Genomic DNA, 22067 nt, shown 5'->3' with positions numbered 1-22067 from the left:
GCATCACACCCATGTGCATATCGACATGGCAAGCAACATGGCAAACAAATCTTACAAGGGCACTGATGCAGTTTTCCCTGAGGCAATCTGAGGCTGTAACCAGCCTAGATCTGGGCTGTCCTTATAACAGCATCTTGTAGTTGAGTTACAAGTGTCCTGTGTAATAGGGATGTGAGCAGTCAGATCGGAGCAAGTCATGCTAAAACACATCATGCTCGCACTTTGCAAAATCAGGATTATGTTTGTTTGTAAAAGCTGAGCAACGGGTGCATGAATTGGGATTTGATGTGATGGGTTGTGCCCCAGCAGCTGTTTGGCTGATCTTTATGGTCTTGCACGTGTTGTGGCCATCTGCTTGATGTGAGTCATGGAGTGGTGGAAGGGAAAAGGGGAGGACAATGTTCCTCTTTACCATCAGATCTCTTGTCTTCTGCTCCCCCAAGATCTGTACACAACACACTAACACCGCAGACTAAATGACAGGGGAAGTGTGATTTGGGCTGTGTTGTGTCATCACGGATGTTTGGATGAAAATGTGGGTCTTGATCCTCACAAACTGCTTGTGGGGAACACTAAATTTACATAGTTTTACTGGTTCTATTTTCTATTCCTAAACAGCAGATTCTTTTCTTAAAATGATTCCACTAACAATATCACCAGGTTTTTGAGATTACTTGCTTAGCTAATGAACTACTTACAGACTGCATCAGCACTGTACTAGTTATGGATGCTTTTGTGGATGTTCAGTATGATATTGCCCCTGTTCTTTGGTTAAGCAGGGAAAAGGATGGGGGAAGCCAGTACAAATGGTACCTTGGGCCTTTCACATCCTCTAAACAAGCAAGTATAACTGGTCAGTGGACTATTTCTATTACAACTCAAGCCTTAGCTAGAACAGCATTAGCAGGCAACGCATGCAACTTCAATTTTGTTGACCCTGCTTTTATGCTTCAGAAGCATGTCTTCTTGAAATCAAACAAAACGGCTCCACACTCCCGCTGTGCAGCTGTGAACTTCAGATCCTCACATGCACTTACAACCCTTTTGGCAGGGCTGGGCCCTGGAGCTGTGTGGGCTCCTCAGCTGCATGTTCTGTATTCCTGGCTGTGCAGCAGAGAGGGTTTACCAGTGTGGTGGGGTGGAGGAACCTTTGGAGGTCTGTATCTGCTGACCTGGCAGCTTCTTGGTGTGGTTGGCAGCTGCTACCAGCTTCCCAGCACCACATACTGTGGTCTTTAATCAGTCAGGAGGGAATGTTTGGAAAGGAAATGAGTCTGGGTTGAGACACAATGTGTACTTGTCGTGGTCTGTTCTGGGAAGCCAATGTGCTGCTTATCTCCATCTCCTACAAGCCATGGCTGGCTGGAGCAGAGATTGTAATTCCTGCCTGCTGCTGAAGTGGGGAGCAATGCTTCTTGTAGGAGCACAGCTTGTTGTACCTTCCTTTATGTCTGACAGTTACAGCTGGAGGCTTGCTAATGGCTTACCTACTGGTTTGTTTCTTAATGTGGTGTTGGTGATGTGCTTAGGTAGGTGATGTTAAACTGCTTGTAAATGGCAAATATGAATGATTCTAAGTCTTACGGAATCAGAGAAAGTAACTTGGTCTCTAAAAGAAGCCCCCTGATCAGATGTACATAAAGACCCTTAAATCTACATCAAATCCCATTGCTTCCCTCTGTCTTTTAAAGGTTACCCCATACCTTCTCTTCAGGATTGCCAGATCTAAGCAAAATGGGGTTGAATAGGTAGATCTGTTACTACCTTAAACTACATCAAGAATGCAATATCCCTTTAAAATTATCACCAGAAATATTTAAATCTATGCTTTCCTCTCCACCTTGTGCAGGTGTCTCACCAATGTGTGTTGCAGCCAGGGTGCTGCTGACACCTGGACAGAGGTGTGTGCTTGCACTGCTCCACTGCAGCTTCTTTTTCCCCCCCAGCCGGTTGCTGCTTGCTTGCAGGAGTGAGCAGGCAGAGCCAGGGCCCAAGGAAGAAAGAGAGGTTTGTTCCTTTCAGAATGTTGTTATAATCCTCTCTTCTCATTACTTTGTGGAAAGCAATAAAAGCACTCTGTTTTTTCTTACTCTACCACTTCAGACTTGACTTTTGCATCAGCCTTTGAACTGATTAGTCCTGCTGGATTGATCTCAATGACACTTCTTCCCTGAAATATGTAACCTGTAATGCCCACACACAGTGTAATGCTAACAGTCCTGCTGGCAGAGAGCGCCTCATTGGGTAAACCATGACTCCTTTGGTTCTCTCTCTCCAGCCCCTTTCCCAAGACAGCCTTTAAAGGAGGGTGCAAGAGCTCTGTGTCAGCATGAGCAATGCTGGCAGGCATTCTCGTTGGCAGAGTGGAGGTGTCCAGATGGAAGCTCTGTGGGAGAGGTCTTCTTGGCATTGCTAGGAGGCAGCGAGTGCTAAGAGTGATCATCCTCCAGCAAACCTAACCTCTTGGCCTTATTCTGCACCAGGCTCTAGGTCAGCTCGAGCCTGGCTGTCCTGCTCCTTGGCCCCAGGCTCCCCCTGGCAGCTCTTCTTGGGGCCAGCAGCAGCAGAGATGGATGGAGAGCTGGGCCGGAAGCTCAGGTGATGGCTGGCTGCTGTTGGGAAAGGCAACTCCCTTTTCTCTGTGAGCAGCTGCTTTGGCACAGCCACACCACCAACCCCAGCACCAGCAAGAAGAAGCAGAGGTACTTTCTGGTTTTTTGTTTGGTGTTTTGTTTTTTTTTTATCTGAAAGTGGCAAAAGCCATTTCTGCCTGGGCTGTGGAGGAGCTCAGCTGTGTGATGGAGCAGAGAGAAATGGAAACCCTTTAAACAAATACAGAAAACCTAATATCCATGGAGTAAGTCTTCCAGTTTCAAGATAGGGTCTTAAACTCAGATGTAAAGCTGTGAAGAAGCCACGGTCCTTTGTTGTAATGTGCGCTGGAGAAGTGGCTCTGGTTTTTGAGACCTGCAAGTTGTTACTACTCTGATGTAAAGGCTGTTGCAGAGCCTCAGCACTCCCATGGCTACAAACCCTCTTGCAGTTCTTGGGCTAAATGGGTTCAGGGCCAGCCTGCATCCGTTTGTTCTCATGCCACCATTGTCCTCTCACCCAAATGGCTCCTCTCCCTCCCCAGTGTGTCTCTTCCTCCCCCAGTTTATATATTTATAGTGAGATATAGTACTTCTTTCCACCTGTGTTATTACCATATTAAATGAATCAAGCTCTCTGTTTCTTGGCATTATGTGAAGGTGTATGTAAAGCACACACCACCAAGGCTTGCAATGATGCATCCTAAGAGGATTTTTTCAGGGCTGAAGGAACAAATAAGATTTCCTCTTATCCCCTTGAGAGCAAGATGTTACTTGGATGTACATGTTTGGTTTTTTTATAAGGATATTTTCCAAATAGCAACATTTTTCTAGAAGTTTGGGGGCCTCAGTGCTTGTTGCAGAGGTTGTTTCAATCAGAAAACACAGCTTGTTCGGGGTTGTCTCAAATAGATGCTTTCTTGCTTGGCAAGTGCATGGGAAGAAGACCTACTTTGTGAGACTGATAGGGGGTTAGTAAAAGATCTGTTTGTTCCCTTTTCTGCTAAAAAGAACATCTGATATCTAGGAATACTTCTAAAAACAAACCCAAGAGGGCAGTTGGGGTTTTTTTTTGAGATGAAAGTACGGTCTGCTGACTTATGTAAGATGCCATCTTCTGTGAGGAGACAGCTTGGATGGCATGGTGACAGCTGACAAAAACAGTTAGCACTTGTAGTGCTGCACAGAGTTAAATATTTGTGCTAACTACAAATGCCAAGAGCTGATACTTGCATACCCATTTCAAAACATTGCAAAAACAAAAGCATGGGAGGTTAAATGCAAATGTTTAAAAAGCCACACCTACATCTGTGCAAAAGAATGTACAGATTTATACATTTTTTAAAGCCAAGATGTGTTCTGGAGTGACTAACCAGAAATCTTCAGTTTTACTTTTAACAAACCTAATGTCTTAGTAGGTTTGGAAGCTTGCAACAAAAGGTGCACCTCAAATGCTTTATTATGGATACATGGGGCATCAAACAACTGCCAGTTTTGATTCAACTCTGGCAAAGCTGCCAGTGGTTATCTAAAAACTGGTTGAGCGTGGGCTTCAGACGCTGCTCTCCAAGAGCTTCTGTGTAGGCCCGGGTGAAGATGAGCACTTGCTCCTGCTGCCATCTTAAAGAAGAGGGGCAGTTGCTCAAGCTAACACACCATGCCAGTGGCAGAGGCATCACCCTGTGACACACTGAACTGCAGTTGCTCCACACGTTAATTTTTGGGCTGGAAACAAGCCAAATGCCACTATGGTATTTGTCCAGTTCACACCACTTACTGGTGACCAGAGCATCCACTTGTGTGTTTGCCCTCAAAACACAACCTTACCTGAGACTAGGCTGCTCTGCTGTCACTGCACAAGGAACTACTTACTTTAAATGTTTATCATAGAACCATAGCATGGTTTGGGTTGGAAGGGACCTTAAAGAACATCTAGTTTCAACCCCCCTGCCATGGGCAGGGACACCTCCCACTAGACCAGGTTGCTCAAAGCCCCATCCACCCTGGCCTTGAATGCTTCCAGGGATGGGGCATCCACAGCTTCTCTGGGCAACATGCGCCAGTGCCTCACCACCCTTGCAGTAAAGAATTTCTTCCTACTAACTCATCTAACTCTACCCTCTTTCAGTTTAAAACCATTCCCTCTTGCCATGTCACTACATGTCTTTGTAAAAAGTTCCTCTCCAGCTTTCTTGCAGTCCCCTTTAAGTACTGAAAGGTCGCTGTAAGGTGTCCCTGGCACCTTCCCTTCCCCAGGCTGAACAACCCCAACTCCCTCAGCCTGTCCTCACAGGAGAGGTGCTCCAGCCCCCTGATCATCTTCACAGCCTCCTCTGGACTCGCTCCAACAGGTCCGTGTCCTCCTTGCACTGGGGGCCCGGAGCTGGACTTGGTACCCCCAGGTGGGGTCTCACCAGAGAGGAGCAGAGGGGGAGAATCGCCTCCCTGGACCTGCTGGCCACGCTGCTTTTGATGTGGCCCAGGTTATGGTTGGCTTTGTAATATGATTTCCCTTTCTTTTTGCTGTTGTCCATCTCTCTTTCCAGGTTGCCTTTCATTCTGCAGAGACAGCCCTCCCCTCCCCGCCCCCCCCCCCCCCCCCCCGCTCCTGTCCCACACTTGGGGCATGTTTCCTAGTGCTGTGAAACATCCCTTGGCTACCTCCCTCTTTGCAAATTAGATGCTACCTAACTGGAAGCATCCTATGAAGAGCAACTAAGGACTGTGGGTTTGTCTAGTTTGGAGAAAAGGAGGGGTGATCCCATTGCTCTCTGCAGCTTCCTGAGGAGGGGAAGTGGAGAAGGAGGTGCCGATCTCCCTGGGATCCAGTGATGTGATGTTCTGTGTAGGGATAGTTCAAGGTTGCATCAGGGAAGGTTCAGCCTTGACATTAGGAAGTATTTCTTCATTAAGAGGATGGTCAAACACCTGGAAAGGCTTCCTAGAAGGGTGGTTGATGATCCAAGCCTGTCAGTGTTCAAGAGGCATTTGGATGAATGCTCTCAATAACATGCTTTAACTTTTGGTCAGCCCTGAAGTGGTCAGGCAGTTGGACTAGACTGATCTGCAGGTTCCCTTCTAGCTGGAACTACTCTGTAACATGACTGCTCCTCAGTGTTGCTTCCCACAACTTAAATATCCTTTGGATGTTTGCCAGGTGGTGTTTACCCAGGGTACCTAGATTAATAAAGCTGTGCTTGTGGGAGGCTGGTCCCAAACTATACCCTGCTTGTGGTGTTTGACACGGGGTCACACCTGATCCACCCAGAAGGGTTTAATGCTCTGTTTGACCAGTAGCCCTTGTCTTAAAACTTGCACAGAAAACTTTCTTCCCAGAAAACGCAGGAATGCTGTGCCGCTTACAAATGTGTCATAGATCCAGTGACAGGGGTTAAGAGCAATTGGAAGTATACTGGCATGGCCTCTGAATAAAATGTCATCAGCCTCAGCTGATCTTGCACTAACCCACTATCCTCGGTGCACAAAGATGACTCTGTTAATGCAGACCTCCTGAACCCAAGGGGCCTCCTCCTGCTTTGCTAATTAGGACTCTGAGCTCAGGGAGCTGCTTGCTCCTCAATCTTCCCAGCTGCCGTTGTCAGGTGCTCCTCTCTCCGTGGAAGTTTCCCCGGTCACCGTGGCGTGTGGAAGCAGCTCCTCAGACCTGGGGTGCCAACACCAAGCAGGGGGCGAGGGTGGTTTATAAACCCCCTCTTTTTTTTGGGAGGCTTTTAACCAAAAGGCAGCGTTCCGCGGGTGCTGCAGCGCCGATTTTGCAGCCCTTAAACGCGGAGGGAGCGTTTTCCCGCCACTGCCGCCCGCCGCTCGCCCTTGCGTTCCCGCCCAAAGCGCGGAGCGGCGCGTAAGGGCGGGCGGCAGTGGCGGGAAGCCGCCCAGCAGGCGGCGCTGCCGTGAGGGCGCGGCGGGGAGGCGCCGGGCAATCTCGGTGTCGGGGCGGGGAAGAGCGGGGCCGCGCCGGGACCCTGCGAGGCTGAGGAGAAGGAGGAGGAGGAGGTGGTGGTGGCGGCGGCGGCGGCAGCAGCAGCAGCGATGGTGAGCGGGGTGGTGGGTCCCTCAGCCGGCCGGCGCACGGTGGGGCGAAGGATAAGGGTGTCCCCCGGCGCGGCCTGTGCTGGCCCGGCTCTGAGGCGGTGAGGCCGGGGCCTTGTCCGGCGGAGGGCGGGTGTGGGCCGGGGGCTCTCGGTCGCCTCTCAGGGGCAACCTGGCCTAGCCCGGCCGCCGGGGGGGGTGTCGGGGGGGGGGGGGGGGGGGGCTCCGGCGGGAGGGGTCCGCCGGCCCTCCCCCCCCCCGCCCCCTCCCCCCCCCCCCCCGGCGGCCGGGCGAGGCCCGTGCGTTACCCCTGAATTGTGAGGGGGGTTGTGTATGTGTGTGCGTCACTTGCAGGCCTGCAAGCCATGCAGTGCTTTCCTTGTCCCCCACAGGTGTCTCGTTTCAGGGCAGGGAGGGTTAGAAATGGTGTTTTCGGCAGGCTCTATGGGTTTATTTCAGCGGGGTGGGGTGGGATTTTTTTTTTTTTCCCCTGCTTGGTCTGGATTTTGGTGAAGGTGCCTGAGTTCTGATAAAAGGTAGATGGCTAATGAACACTTGGTTTACTTATTTATGATTTTTAAATTTGGGCTAGAAGGAGCAGAGAAACAAACTCTTCAGTTGCAACCGGCGTTGCTTGAAATATAGCTGGCTTTGGCACACAGTGGTATGGCATGCATTTTTCTGAGTCCTTAAACCTGGAAAGAGTGCTAGTTTTCCCCCCTGCCGAAAGGTACCTTGAAATTGTGGCTGCTACTGGGTGGTAGACGAAATAGCATCATCTCTGGCCAACTGTCTTTTCCCACTTGGTCATGGGGAGCGGCTGTCCATGCCCAAACACTCAAGTGCTGCTTCCTCTTCCCACTGTGGTGTGGAGCTGTGCCCAACTAGTGTGTCACCACCTCAACATGGGGGACAAAGGCAGAGCTCGTCACATGCCTTGCATCTGTTGGCATGTGTAGCCTGGGACAGCATCGAGAGCTTGTACGGCTTGTGTTTTAGTTGCTTTCAAGTTGCCAAAAGCTAGCTCTTTTGGAACTGAGTAAATACCGCGCACCTTCTGCACGGTGTGGTCTAGACTGGCCTGGGGTTGCTGGGAGCATGCTGTGTGGTCAGGCTGTTCTCACCTTAGTCTCTCTGTGCCAAGGCTTTGTGGAGAAAACTGCTATTCTACTTACTGCGTCTGGAAGACCTGCACAGGTGTGCTGCTTTGTTTGTTAGACTAAAGAGTAGCTACTGCACAGGGTTTCAGGTTCTGGAAAGCTAATGAAGCTGGCTGTATACTCAGGGGCTGAAGCTTTTTCTGGAGGAACACTGATACATAGCATTTTTCCTAAACTGTGGTTTTACTCTGCGATCCTTCCCACGACCTTAGTCAAAGGGATTGTGAGGGACTAGAAACTTTCCTACCTAAATGAGAAAAAACCACCCTGATTCTCTCATGTACTGTGTGCTTCTAGCATACTAAGAGGTTTCCACCATCTCACTACCCTTTAAAGTCACAGATGTATTGCTGACCTGAGCAGGGGAAGGTCTGCTGAGATGACATCTGGCTCATTGCCTTTGATTTCTTCAGTGCATATATCTGTGGTTTGGTGGTGTTAGGATAAAACTAATCACAGCATTTATTGTGTGCATGTGGTTTGACTGGTGTGGCAGCAAACAAAACCCTGCTGTGACTCTCTTGGCAAAAGGGATTCAGTATAGCCTATTTTCTGTAAGTATGGATTTTGAGGTGTTGCTTATCTTTTCTGCCAAACACTCTGTTCTGGCAATAAAAAGGCATAGTTTCAATCCGATCTTGTGCACCCCACCACAGACCCCAGCATGCAATGAGGGTTGTTTCAGAAGGCCTGATCCGTTGATGCTCTCTAGTTTTTGGAAATGGAGTGATGCATTTTGACCAGAACTATGGCTTTTGTTTCCTGTGTCCCAGGTGGTTGAAGACATTCCCTTTCAAGAATCAGCAGGCCTTTTTTTCTGGAGTACTTAGTACTGAAATCTCTGTGTACTGGCTAAATGGCCCTTTACTGGTTAGTGGAGCCATAGGGGCTTTGAAGTATGTTTTGGTACTGTCCTTAGAGTGGGATGTATAACTGAGATTTGGATTTTGTCAATTGATGTTGTAGTAGCAGGTGCGTTGGTGTCTTTGCAGTGGGCTGTAGTGATTGTGATACCATTTTCCTTATTCCTTTTTAGGAAAGATTTGTGTGTCTCAGAAATTTCCAGGTAAAAGTCACTTGAAAGCCCTTATGTTCTGTGTGTTTCTGTTTCCTTTGACACTCAAAGCTTATCAAGATCCATCTGTGCCACGTATGGGGAAGCACATGTGACTAGGTATCAGAAGGGCCAAAGGGTTTTGTGCGTTGGTGTTGATAAGATAGTCTTCGAGGATGCTGCACTGTGGTCAAAGTTGCCCAAGAACAGAGTCATTAATGTATAATAGTGGCATTCAGTTTGTGCTGATACTAGGGGCTTTGTCAAGAGGCTTGCATAACTCTGCTAGAAAGCTGTGCCAGGTCTTGATGCTGCCTTTGTTCGTGGATGCCCATTCCCAGAATAATTGCTATGCTATAGTCTGCTTTCAGACAGCTCGCACCAAGACTTTATCTCCTAATGCTGCACGTACCTCTGCATGGCACTGAGATACTAGCAAAATGTTTCAAATAAATACCCGTTTTGTTCCCCAGAAGGCATGCAGAAAGGACTGTGTGATTTGCATCTGTGAGGATTCTGAGTGGAAGAATGAACAAATGTGTCCAGATGAGTCCCAGCACACAGGGAACTGAGCACTTTTTTTAATCCTAATTATTGTGGATGCTGAGAGAGGGTGATTCCTTGCGAAAACTGGACCTTCTTGGAGCCGGTGACCCATAAAGTTCCGTAACAGGTTCATGTAGGACATCTGTTGACTGAACCCTGTCTCTGAGATTTGAGATCTGTGCTACCTGGAGCATGCCTAGATGTTTCCAGAAATTTTGCTTTATAAATTGGTTTGTTGTAGTGAGCAAAGTGAACAATAGGTAGAAATATCTTGTGCACGTTTTGGGTTAAATGAAATCTGCAGTCGTGCCTGATTTGGTTTCATTCAGGCTGTTGTAAAACTGCACATTTTTTGAGCCTCAAATCGGCCTTTCTCCATCTTGTTTTGGTAGTTTTACCTACCTTCTCTGCAGTGGAATCTGGGATGCTGTTGCTGTTACTGTGAGTTGCTCCCTTGTTTGTTTTTGTGCTGAAGCTATAATTAGCCATTGTCTAGCCACTCCCCTTGAACTCTCAGGGCTGGTGGGATAGTATGTATACATTAATTTAGCAACCACTGTATATGGCCAAAAAAAATTGCCATTGCTCTGAAAACAAACAAAAGAAAAAGTTTCATTATGGCAATGGTGGAAATAAATGAATGCAGAAGAAACTGGTGGTGCCAGGAAGCTGTGGTAAGATGAGCATGACCTGGATTTTTTTTTCTTTCATGTAGTTCAGCCCATGCATCTAAAGGTTCCTGACTTGATTTCTGAAAGATCCTGTGTATGGCATCGCTCTGTGCCCACATCCTTTGGTGAGGGGGCAGCATGCAGGCCAAACCCTGAGCTATAATTAGGAGGTGACTAACAAATACTTTCTGCCCGGTGCTTATGTAAAGATATTTGTCACACTGGGGCTGGCAGGGAGGGATGGACAGAGGAGCAGATTTCACTACTGAAGTGCAAATCAAAACACTGCAGGCACATGCAGCAACTGGTACCCTTCGAGGCTGAAGTGACATTGCTCAGTCCCATTCCCTGGCTCTCCAGTAAGAAGCTGGCTGGCTGGCAGCTTGCAAGTCCAGTACTTACCTGCACCTAGGCCAGTTATGCTGTGTAGACATGCCTTTTGTGGCCAGAGCATGTACAGGCAACAAAGTGTTAGCTAAGGCATGGCTAATTGAAGTCTTCCTCCTTCTTAGGAGCTGAATAAATAAATGAAGCTGCTGTGTCGTTGCTGGTTTTGTGTGGTTTATTTTTAATCAGGAAGCATTCTCCTGGGAAAAACTTGTTACATAGGGCACAGGCCTTAATTACAGCGGTAATACCTGTATTCTTCATGTTGCCGTAATCAGAGTTGACCTAGCTCATGCAGTTGCTGTGAGTGATCTCTTTCTGCCTTGATTTTCTGCGTGCCAAGTTGCATGACACTGCCTCGTTCACTGGCTCTGTTAAGTGAGGAAGACAAATGGCAAACGCAGATGTTAAGGTTTGGGCATGGCAAGGTGTCACAGGGTCCCTGGTTTGGGAAAATGTGTGGCCTCAGGTGAAAGCTGAGGATGTGGTTTGGTCTTAGCAGCTCCTACTCACACAGTGAGCTTAAGACTCATGTTATTGCTTAAAATAAACTTGCCTTTAAAAGCTACTTTTATTCTGTGGCCCACTTTGAATACTCTCCTGGGGGGAGAAAAATTCTGCTGATAAAACATTTTTTCTACTTTTTCCACAGGTAAACTTTTAACGGTGCTTCCACTTTACAGTGTCAGAAACGGGAGGCACTTATAACAATAGTGTGAGGTCCTTCAGTTTACTGCCTGTTTCTCTGTCTCTTTTTATTTTTATTTTTTTAAGGCTTATTTTGAGTCCTAAAACTCACAGCCGAGGAAATACTGTTCTGGCAAAACTGCAAAATGTGCTCTCTTTAGTTCTGACATTTTTCCCCCCTCTTTTCTATCATCTGGGACAGGAGAGCATTACTGCAGTTAATTTGTCCTCTTTTGTAGTGGCTTAAGTGCTATCCCTGGAAGGAGCTCAGCTAGCTAATGGCTTTTGGAAATAAAGTACTAAGGATGTATTCCTAATCTGTGGAGCTAAAAATTCAATATGTAAACTGCTTGGGTTTCTGGGTGCATTAATATCAGTACAAATGAACACTGCAAGTCCTAATGATAGCAATTAGTATTTTGTCTGATACCTGGGTCTGTCTTAATGCTCTGAGAATTAAAACCAAATCCTCCAGTGGAGATATTTTTCCCTCATGCTTTTTAGTGCACTCATAAGTCGGGCTTTTAAACTCCTTCTAAAATAATCCTATGTCTTGTGAAGCTTTTGTGCGTAGAAGGTTCTCTTAAGGAAATAAAACCAGCTTATCTACTCTCCTGTAATGGGAAAGGAAACCTTTATTTTTTTGATGCCTTCACAAATAAGCAGGTTATTGTCTTGCATGAAATTCTGTCCTGTAGATAATGCTTAAAATCAGGTCAGCTTGTTGTCTTTAGCCCAGCTGGGGAAACAGTAATAGCAGGAGTGAATGAATGCTATAATCCTGCAAAGCTGGAAGTGCATCTCTTCTTACTGCATGTGATGTGCATTTCTTTTGGCTGAGGTTGATTAGAAAAAAACCCACCCCCACCTGTTTTTTACTCTGTTAGGAGCAGCTTCTCCAGGGCAGTAGGGGAAGAGATTCACATGGCTTGGCTGAACATGGGATATTTATTACCCCTTCTCCTCTCCCTGTGAAATAAGGAAGCAGTGTAGGGCTGCAGCAGTGAGGCTGCAATCACATGTTGTTGGGTAATAAAACTAGAGTACATTCAAATGCAACTTTCTAAATGCCCTCTAGTTTCTGTAGGATTAAGTCAGTAATTCAGAAGGTAGAGGTCCCTCGTATCTTGCTGGATGCTTTGGGGCAAAGAGGCACTTCAAAAACACTGAATGCGTAGTTAGCTAGGGAGCTGAGCAGTTGTTTCATTGCTAATTCCTCTTCCATGCCAATTTTCACTGTTTTTTTTAAATCTTTTTGGTATCCTCCTAAATTAATCAGTCTCATCCTCCAACCTCTTGTAAGTATGAAAGTAAGTAAGAAGGAGAAAATGAGAAACAGAGAGAAAACTTCATCCTGTTGAACTGTATTCTTTGTGGAGTGATGTCAGATTGTTGAAGCAAGAAAGGGAAAGAAATTCTTCAGTGGCTTAGAGTTAAGATAATGAAAATCTTCTCTTAGTTATTCAAAACTTGGACATACCATTGAGTTACCATGTATGCTGGTGTGCATACCTCTAGCTTGGACTTAAGGTAAAATATTTTGTCTTGCATCTCAGGAATAGAAAAGTGAGCGGAGGCACAGTGCCTTGTTACCTTACCACAAGTACAGCAGAAAGGTGGATGTGCTCATTCATCCGTGATGTCTTCGTTATGCACCTGAGCCTTTTTTGCTTGTAATGTGGCTGAGAAGATACTTCTGTGCGGCAGCATGCTGGGGTTACTGTGGTGTCATGCATTTCAGAAGTCCCATCTGTGCTTTGCTTGGGATCATGGCAGTTCAGAGTTGAGCAGCCTGACTCTGACAGTCTGTGGACCAGAGCACTGCTTTGATGGGCTCTTGGAAAAGAGTAGACAGGTGGGCCTTTCCGGTGGGCTTTCTTATCTTGTGATAGGTTGCAAGACTTGCCACTGGTATTGGTTGAGTCTAGAAAAGCTGACATATTTTTCCTCCTGTCCCAGTGGAGAGCTGATGTGCTGCAGAACACAGTGGTTTCAGTGAGGAGGCTGTGATTTGACAACTAAATGTGCAGTTGACTAGGGTCTTCTGTCCAGAGCTTTCTCCAAGAATGAGATCAATCTCTTGGCAGATTTATTTATTTTATTTTAACTTGGCCGTTGACTTAAGTGACTTAAGTCTAGAAGATCATGTTCTGTTTCGATGTTGAGCTTATAGCTTTACAGTATTGTCCATCTTCAGGAGAAAGAAGCACAGCCCGCTTTATATTCGATGCTGCAGCATTTTCTTGCCATCAGCTGAAAACAGCTAATGAGACACCACATTAGTGACTCTGTTTCCATCCCTTAAGTGCAGTTCAAAATTGAGTGATATCCTGTCATTTGTTCTAGGCAGTGAACCAAAGTCATCATTGTTGGTTAGACACTCCTTCCCAGGGTTTTTCAGAGAAGATTGTGCAAACTTGATGAAACTTAAGTACCACCTCTGGTTAATTGAAAAAGGTAGGTCTTCCCTTAAATTCTAGGGTTAAATCAGCTTTGTGGTGACTGGATTGGAGGACTGGGTATTAGCTAGGACATTGCCTAACTGCAGCGGTTTATGTGGCTGCCTTGTTTTCAAGGGTGAAGTAGTTGGTGTGTTTTTAAATTGCCTTTTGCTAGGCAGATGGGTGCTAGTTTGACTTCTTACAGCTGGGTACTGCTCCTTATGAGGAGACCTGGTTTTGCCCAGTTTAGTCTGTGCCCCTTCAGCCTGTGCTCAGCAGGGGTGATACTAGTCCTCTGCAATGGATTGACACTGTTGTTTTGCTGGAATTTTTTAGCTTTATGTTTGGGTTGCTTAAATATTTTTAAACTCTCTTACGACGTGCATTTTACTGCTTTTCCAAAGTAGTGAGCATTCATTAGTGGTGTTTTTTCGGTAATGAAATCCTGCCTTCCTCTGTTGATTATTTGGAAGAATGTGGATTTTTCAGGCTTTTTTGTAGCCTGTCCAGTTGTATTGGTATGACACGTTACCCCTAAAGGTGACCTTAAAAAAAATTAAATACTGCTTCTGTTGCTGACGTGACCTGAAAGTGGGATCTGTAAAGGGTCATGAGAAGGAAAGTTTTAGCAGTTTATTTATAGCTGTCTTTGCAAGTTGCTCTAACCCCACTAAGAGTATGGCAGCATAGGTATCAAGGATGTATTCCTTTCAAGATTTAGTAACAAATCTTTTGAAAGGTACCATGTATTTTCAGTGGTGTTTGGAAAGTGAAACTTCATAGAGCTGGAGATCCCTCCAGAAAATTCCCCAGCAAAACTGGTCAGAACTAAGCTTGATGGTAGGTTAAAAGGCCAGAAGGATTTGAAGAGCTCTCTGGGGGCAGCTGAAAAAGCTTTAAAAAAAATAAAGTAAAAATGCACAAGTTTTTGTCTGTAACATGCAATGACCCCCTCCCAAATACTCATCTTTGATCATAGCTCTAAACAAGGTGTGATTACCTGGATTGTTCTTATCTCTAGAAACCTTTTTCCAGGGAATTGTAACGAAGACCTCTGTTTTGGGGGAAGTGGCCTTTTTCCCTTGTGCATGTCCGGGTTTCCCTACCCTCTTCTTCTGAGACTCTTGAAGAGAGCGTGCTTTGAAGCTATTGATTAAGGTACTTGGGCTCTGTCCCAACAATAATTGGTAGTTTGACGTTGTAATTGTTATTGCATCAGAGTTTTCTGTTTTTTATATTGGCAGCAACAGTGTTTGTCTCTTTCGTCCTCCCTTTGTATGGAACGTACTAATTATATGTTAAGGAATTGCTGAGTGCTTGCATCTTCTTTAAAAATCCAGCCCTAGGTACTTAATAGATGTGCTTTGATGGTACCTGATGAAGAGTGGCTTCTTTCTGGTGGATGTATTGTAGTAGTTCAGTCTTCACTTACTGAATCCTTTCCAAGGAATCCTGATAATTCCTTGGAAAAAAAATGTTAACACAGTTGCTTCTCTTGGACTGTAGTAAGATCTTGTCATGAGTCTTGAATATCTTGCATATCTTAGTCATCTGGCCTTGGCACTTTTCTCTGAATATTTGAAGTCTCTCAAGATGTGTATTTTTAACAGTGGCCCTTGACAGAAAGAGAATGACAACTATCTCCTACCTGTTCTGCTTACAGGAATTAAGGAAAGCATGGGGTCTGCATACTGAAAAGCACCATTTTAATATGCAATAGACTCATGCACTTTCTGATGCCCTATTTGTGTGCATTTGAACTTTTCTCAATATCCTTCTTACTTTCCTTTGTGCAGGATGCCATTATTCCCTACAAGGAAATCCTCCAGATGTATTGGGAGAAAGCAACGAGCTTTGTGAATGCCCAGTGTGATGGACTTGAACCCTGGCAACTGGTTGGGTTGACGTTTTCTTCAACACTTTTAAGTGTATGGCTGCATGGCTTCCTCTTCCAGCCTGAAAGTAAGTATTTGAAAGAGGGGATTTTATTACGTCTGGGGGGAAGGGAGAGGGGGCAGAGTTGTTCCTAAATTGAGGAAGGAAAGAGGATAAAAGAAAGCCAAACACTTCCTAAAACAGAATTTCTGCTGTCAACTAGTATGAACGAAACCCTCTTCCAAATTAAGGTCAAGGCCTGTCTGATCAATGAAACATTCACCCCGTTTCTTCAGAGGGTGCGGTAGGCCAGCCTGGAATATGCCTGCATCTCCTTCCTTTCCTCTTGTTTCCCTTTTGCTTTTGGCTACAGCATTTACTTGTCACAACACTTTCTTCTTGCTCAAAACCTGGGGAAATGTATCAGAGAGCTGGATTCTTGTGAACTTAGCCACTGGTGCAAAGTATCTGGATAATTCTTGCTCTTGATTGTTTCCTTTCCTGCTGGGGGAGGAGATGTGGTTTTGATTTGGTGTTGGGAGGCATGTTTCATCCTCAGGATGTTCAAGATAATTGCATGTGGTGGTGGTGTGTGGATTTTTTTCTTTTTTTTAGGAGCATCTTCCTGTTTTGAGTGGTTTCTGATATTCTGACAGCTCTTCAGTGTCATCTCTTTAGATGAACACGCAGTTTGCTTTGTGATGGTCAGAGATAATACCTTGCCCTCAGAGCAGAACATGGTGCTTTTCAGTTCCTGTAGGCTTTAGGGTTACACTCCTGTGGCAATTTGTTAAAAATAACCAAGTTTTTAACTTGATGTTTACTTCTGTGCCTCTCTGAACTTCAACCAGCCATTTTCTTTTTAAGATGAGAGTAGCTGAATAGTGGGGAGGTCTATGGAAGGAACAAAATGGTATGAAGCTTTCGCTCAGTACAGGGTTATCTTACCTTCTTGGCTAGTATTTGTGCTGTTGTACAGTATTTTTTTTTTTTAAAGTATTGACTAGCTGTTAAAAGATCTCACTAGATTGAATTTTTCAGGAGTTTGCAGTCTTCTCTCACTGTGGAAGTTACTAAAAAAACTGCACACTAAAATGTGCAATGGAAATGTTATTGTCAGAGTGTTAATGAGTATTTCCTACAGTATGTGCAAAACTAATTACTGGCCTTATTTATGTAGCTTTTCAAAATATATGAAGTGAAATATGTATATGGGGGAGGGGGGGAATGTAGATAAAATTGCCATGTCCCAAAGTGGTCAATTGTTAAAGTTTGTTTCTTGGTTTGTGTCCTGTAACTTCTGGTGCTCAGTTGGAATGCCTGTAGGAGTCAAAAGGCATTTTTGGTGGCTATAAAGCATCTGTGTCATCCTGCTTTCCTTCCTGCCTTTAGAGCTGCTCCAGGAGTTTTTGGGTATTTGTCATCAGTGGCTTCTGTCATTTCAGTATTTGGGCTGCGGTGGAATTTCTGCTCCTCCCTCTGTCTGACGCCTTCCCCCTGAGTTGCCTCCCGTTGGCATCATGTGTTTTCTTTATCAGACGGCCAGACACTGGGAGAATCCTTGTCACGTTATGGCTAAACTGCTATTTCCTTCTTTGGTCTGGGAGCCTGTTTCATGTTCCTGAGTGTTTTCATGGTACAGTACTTGTTCTGGTTTGAAGAGGCAGAACATAATTTCAAACAATATTTTCCATTTTTGCTCGAGACCTTACCTTTAGCGAATCCTAAAATACCTCTGTTTCCTGTAAAATTCCACGTGTAGGTGTGAGTTCCCTTATAAGTAAGGAAGCAAGTCAGATTTTTTATTCCTTTGGGTGTGTACTGTTCACAAGTCAGATGTTTCTGTAGCATGGTCCACTTCCATCAGTCTCACCATGTCTCCTTGGTCACTGTGTTATTTTAGCTTGGATCAGAAATACTGAGCCTGTGTCGTGGGCTGTGTCAGAAGTATTGTGCTCCAAGCCCATTTTTTTTGTTTCTTGAGTCATCTTAGGTTAATTTCTGACTTTTGTCTTTCAGGTTTAACATCCCGAACTAAAAAACAGTTCTTTAAACTACTGAGAAAAATGCCATTTGTTGGGGCTATGGTAAGCATTTCAACAACTTTTCTTAATATTATTCCAGGTCTCTGTTTCAGCCCACCTTGCTGTTCAGAAAACTTACAGTCCTGTGTATCTTTGTTGTCATGTTACTGCAATCATAATGATGCAGGGATATAGATCTGGAAGGTCTACTGCCACCTGGTTTAATGAAAGATACTATGACAAAAAGACTAGTTAGAAATTGTATCACTCTCATAAAATGTGGATGCCAGCCTTTTTTTTCCAAACTAGGAACCAGTAAGAGTGGCTATGGAATTTTCTAGTAACACTTCTTCAGTCTTAGATTTTAAGAAAATAAAATTATTTATGGAAGAAGGGGACAGGATTGAACTGGAGTTGTTCTTCTGAAACAATGTCTTATTCTTGAGCAAGTGTGAGACAGTCAGGTGTTTGTTATGCAACATGGAAGGATAATTTTTTTATCAGATGGTTGCCCATGATTGGTTTGGAGCTCAGATACCTATTTGCAGTAGTTAGCATTATAGCACAAAGATACCAGAAGTTTGTGTAATCATTAAAATGACACAAGCTTTAGTGTTTGGGAGATGTTTTTTTTTTTACTTCTGAAAAAAACTCTGAAACTACAAATATCAGCGTGTTTTAGCACGTTAACGACTTAATGATCAAGAAATGCACAGCTTGGTCTATTTTACCTAGTAAATGATGGTGTCACACTTGATTGCACTCATTTCTGCTTGGTGTGTTGGCGTATTTACACAATGATTTGGGAGTCTGTTATAGGCAATTTTACCAGGTAAGAATGGCAAAGAGGAACTTTTTGCTGTGGACATGGAAGTTGTTCTCAAGTTTCTCCCCCAGCCCTATGGAAGGGACTAGCCTACCCCCTTTATGTTGTGTTAAGTGCCACAGCTTTCACCTTCTGACTTGAGTAGCCCTTGATCAGGTGAACTAATGACTTGTTCTCTTCTGCTTATGGTTTTTGTCTGCCTGTTAGAAAAGGACACCTGGGCACCTTGTATGCAGTCCCTATGTTGTCCAGACTCAGCTTCTCGGGGCTAGCACTGATAAGCTCTCCTGTGCCAGAGGACTCCTGGTGTGCTGTATATGTGTACTCTTTCTGCTCTTTGGTAGGCTGATACCTGATAACCTATCAGTTGCTTACAGGAGGCCTTGACTTTGAGGCATTCCAATGTCCAAAAGGCTTTAAAGCTGATGATACACCAACAGCTGTGTTGCCTGGAAGAAGAGTCTCTCCATTGGAATGTGTTGAGAGAAGTCTGGGCCTCCTGAGTGTGGGGTGGGGGGGATGAAAGAAATCTCCTAACTGTGTCTGTAGTGGAGATTTCTTTATTGTTTCCCTCTATTCTCATGAGTGTCTAAACTGTATGTGTGGTGGCAAAGGAGACACAAGTTACAAAATAGAACACATCTGAAGACTTCTACAAATTAAAAACTGTGACTTAAAAAGGTTTCATGGATAAAAATGCAGTATTTTTGCCTTTAGCTTTGTTTTCTCAGGCATTAAGGAAGGAGCTCAGGGCGCCCACTGCTCCTTGATACACAGTGAAGAACATACTCTGGATGTTGCGGTGGTAATGTCTGTGCTGTTAAACGAAATGTAGCTGAGCAGTGGCCCAAGTGTGACTCCATGAACACCTGCACTGGTAACTTGGCATAGTTCTGGGCTGTGCCAGCTACTGTTCCCACAGACAGTTCGCATGAGCATGGTTTAGAGCCGAGTGTGTGCCAGTTCACTATTCCAGGCAGCTTGTTTTTGGAGGGAGAGTTTGGTAGGCAGGAGTTGAATTGTGTGGCTGTGAACTCTGCTATGCTTTTTGGTCATAGAGCTGAAAGAGTTCCTATCTATTCTGCTTAACAGTATGGATGTAGCTAGTGAGTTCAGTCTTGCATACGCTCAACAATTATTTATGATACGGCCAGCACCATTGTTGATGGGGTTTTCCTTTCTTTTTAGATTCAAAAGAAGATTGATGAAGCCTTGAATGATGTCACTTCCAGTTTATCCTTCCTGAAAGATGAAAAGGATTATATCAAAGCACTGCCGGAACAAGGCATGAGTCAGCCTGAAGTACTAGAGAAGATGAAAGAGTACAGCTCAAAAGGTATGCATGTGAGTCTACTGCAGCAGAGGTGGGTCTGTTTCGTAGACCTAACATTACTCTCTTAGATGAGTTCTAATGACTCCTGCTTATGGTTTCATCTTAAATATTTCTTCCCTGATGTTAATTGCTTGCAAGTTTTTGTCCGTTTTCCTTCTGGAAGTGACCAAGATCAGTATTCGTGACTTCTAATACTCAAGTAGAGTATTTACATTGAAATTCTATTCCTTCCCCAAGAACTCTAGACCAGGGGTCCTCAAACTACGGCCTGGTCGTTAATCTGGCCCCTGGTATTTACAGACACCGCCGCCCCCCCCCGCCGGGGGTTAGGGGGGAAAACCAAGCAGCCGCAGATGGCTGCCTGCCCCCTGGTTACAAAGTTTGAGGACCCCTGCTCTAGTCTGATGATGGGAGAGCTGAGGAGAAGCGAAATAGGAAGTTACTTGAATGTGTTTTTTACTACATTTCTAAGCAGTTGTCTTGATGTTCAGCTTTTGCTAGAAATGTTTTCTGTGAAGCCCCGGGGAATCCTTGTAATAAAAAACCCCACCACGCTTTCAAGCAGGTTTTTTAGGGAATCTCCAAGACTGTGTCTCTTAATCGAAGTCATAATGGTTTACACCTTGAAAAAGCTGTTTAAGGAAGGCTTAATGTTGTAAGTCATCATATTCTTCTGGTTTGAGTCCACATAAGCAGTGTTTGAGTCTCCTCACTCATGTAAGTATCTCCACCCTGATTCACATATCTGTTACTCCTAATGAGCAAATTTGGGTGACCTGCTGTCCAGAGGAGAAGATACGACTGCCCTGCTCCTATCCCAAATTTGAGAAATGCCTTGAATTTTCTGCTAGAACAGTGCATCCACTCCAAATTGTGAAATACACAGTTTCACAGTTGAGTATCATATAACAATTCCCTCTTTTCTGCTTTTGTGTATTGCTTATGTAGCTTCTGTCTCTGTTTCCCTAAAATTATTATTTCCTTCCTTCACCATGTTGTTCTTTCCTTTTTTCTTTTCCTGTGGCCCCCTGCTTCCCATGCATGTGCACTCCCCTTTGAAAGTTGCTTGGAAATGGAGGTTTGATTGTGACAGTGTTCACTGTATATACGCTTGTAGAGCTGATGCCACAGAGTTTTATGAAGGAGGCTAGCAGTTAGGAGAGCAAATAACCAAACAAGTGGAAATATGCTGTTGGGGTGTTTGGAGGTAGAAAGAAAGTTACTTGGTTAAGTACCATCATGTTGGATGGTGGGTTGAAACACTTTCCAGTGGGATGTGCTGCTGATGGTGTTGCATTCACCTGCTTTCAGTTTTTAAAGCTTCAGCGGCATATTTTTAGGTGAAATTTAATTGAGGTGCCCGGCACTGTATGTTTTAGCAAAAGCTTGGCATTTCTATCTCTTATTGGCTTATGGCGGTGATGGGTAGTCTTTGAAAGTGGCTCTAACTTTAGTCACCTTAGAGTTCAGTTGGTTGGAGAACAGTTTGGGGAGACTGAGTGGGGATTAAGTGGATTACATTATTAATATAACTGCTTGCTGCAGCTAGATGTTGTTTATGTGCTGTCTGTTGCAAAGTTCATGGGATACGCAATGCCAGAGGCTTAGTGTCACATGGCTCTCTCTGTGGCACAAAACTCACAGTTGTTCCTCATCAGTAAAATCTCAAAAGCTGAATCCTCATCTGCAGAACCGGTGAGGGGACTTCTCTGTGCACTTCTACATGCTTTCTGTGATTGGCTGTGTTTGCAGGCAGTATGCTTTCCTTCTCTTTCAGGAGGTGTACGTTGGCAGGATGGGAAGGTCTCTGGGACTGTGTACAGTGGTGAAGAGAAACTCACCTGTCTGCTAGTGAAGGTAAAGTGCAAGCAGTCTAACTGTGCATCTTTGTAGCTATCCTTGGCATCTTCAGGGTGACCAGAAACCTCTCAACATTGTTCCAGCATCTTTCAAACTAAATAGGGAAGATCTGAAACTAAGACTACTTGGCTGTGAAGACAGAGCCTAGGGTAAATGTAGGTGGAAGGGCTATTATTAGTAAAGCATTTGGGCACTGTAGAGCTGGCCGAGTGCCTGTCCCTGTGAAAACACCATGTAGAGATGTCTAGGATCCAATCAAATGAGATGTTTTGAGTAAGAAAGTAGGGAGTTGGTTACAAGTGAACTGGAAACTGGTACTGACCTTGTAATTCAGGGAATGGTAGGAGGCATAAAATTGCCATAGATCGATTTCAGCAGGCCTCCTGACAGATGTGCCTTTGCTGCTGACTAGAGTGAAAGCATCCTTGGCTGTCCTGTTAATGGGAGGCTGTGGAACCTTTGGACTGGAACAGCTTCGCTGAGCAAAACTAAGTTCCTCTTGGTTTAAGCAAAAAAGAAGTTTGTAATATGTTTTTTGGCTTTACTGTGCGGTCCAAATCTT

General features: G+C 44.8%; 1 protein-coding gene across 4 annotated transcripts in view; it reads left to right on the top strand.

Annotated features, from left to right (window-relative positions):
• Positions 1–6503: 6503 nt before the first annotated feature.
• The window catches only part of SGPL1 (sphingosine-1-phosphate lyase 1), a 32387-nt gene continuing 16823 nt past the window's right edge, over positions 6504–22067 (top strand). Inside the window, exons 1-7 of one of the 4 annotated variants that reach the window (XM_055800726.1) lie at positions 6533–6644; positions 13493–13603; positions 14623–14745; positions 15384–15549; positions 17482–17549; positions 19501–19648; positions 21423–21502. In XM_055800726.1, coding sequence (XP_055656701.1) covers positions 15417–15549; positions 17482–17549; positions 19501–19648; positions 21423–21502 — 429 coding nt within the window. In that variant the 5' untranslated portion in view covers positions 6533–6644; positions 13493–13603; positions 14623–14745; positions 15384–15416. Of the gene's footprint in view, positions 6645–13492; positions 13604–14608; positions 14746–15383; positions 15550–17481; positions 17550–19500; positions 19649–21422; positions 21503–22067 lie in introns of all 4 variants that reach the window. The other 3 variants (XM_055800730.1, XM_055800735.1, XM_055800720.1) reach the window with 3 other exon arrangements.

This window comes from Falco peregrinus, chromosome 1 (assembly GCF_023634155.1).
Source record: "Falco peregrinus isolate bFalPer1 chromosome 1, bFalPer1.pri, whole genome shotgun sequence".
NCBI classification, from domain to species: Eukaryota; Metazoa; Chordata; class Aves; order Falconiformes; family Falconidae; genus Falco; species Falco peregrinus.
Note: the sequence above shows the minus strand (reverse complement) of the source record. Positions and strands in the feature narration are given on the sequence as shown.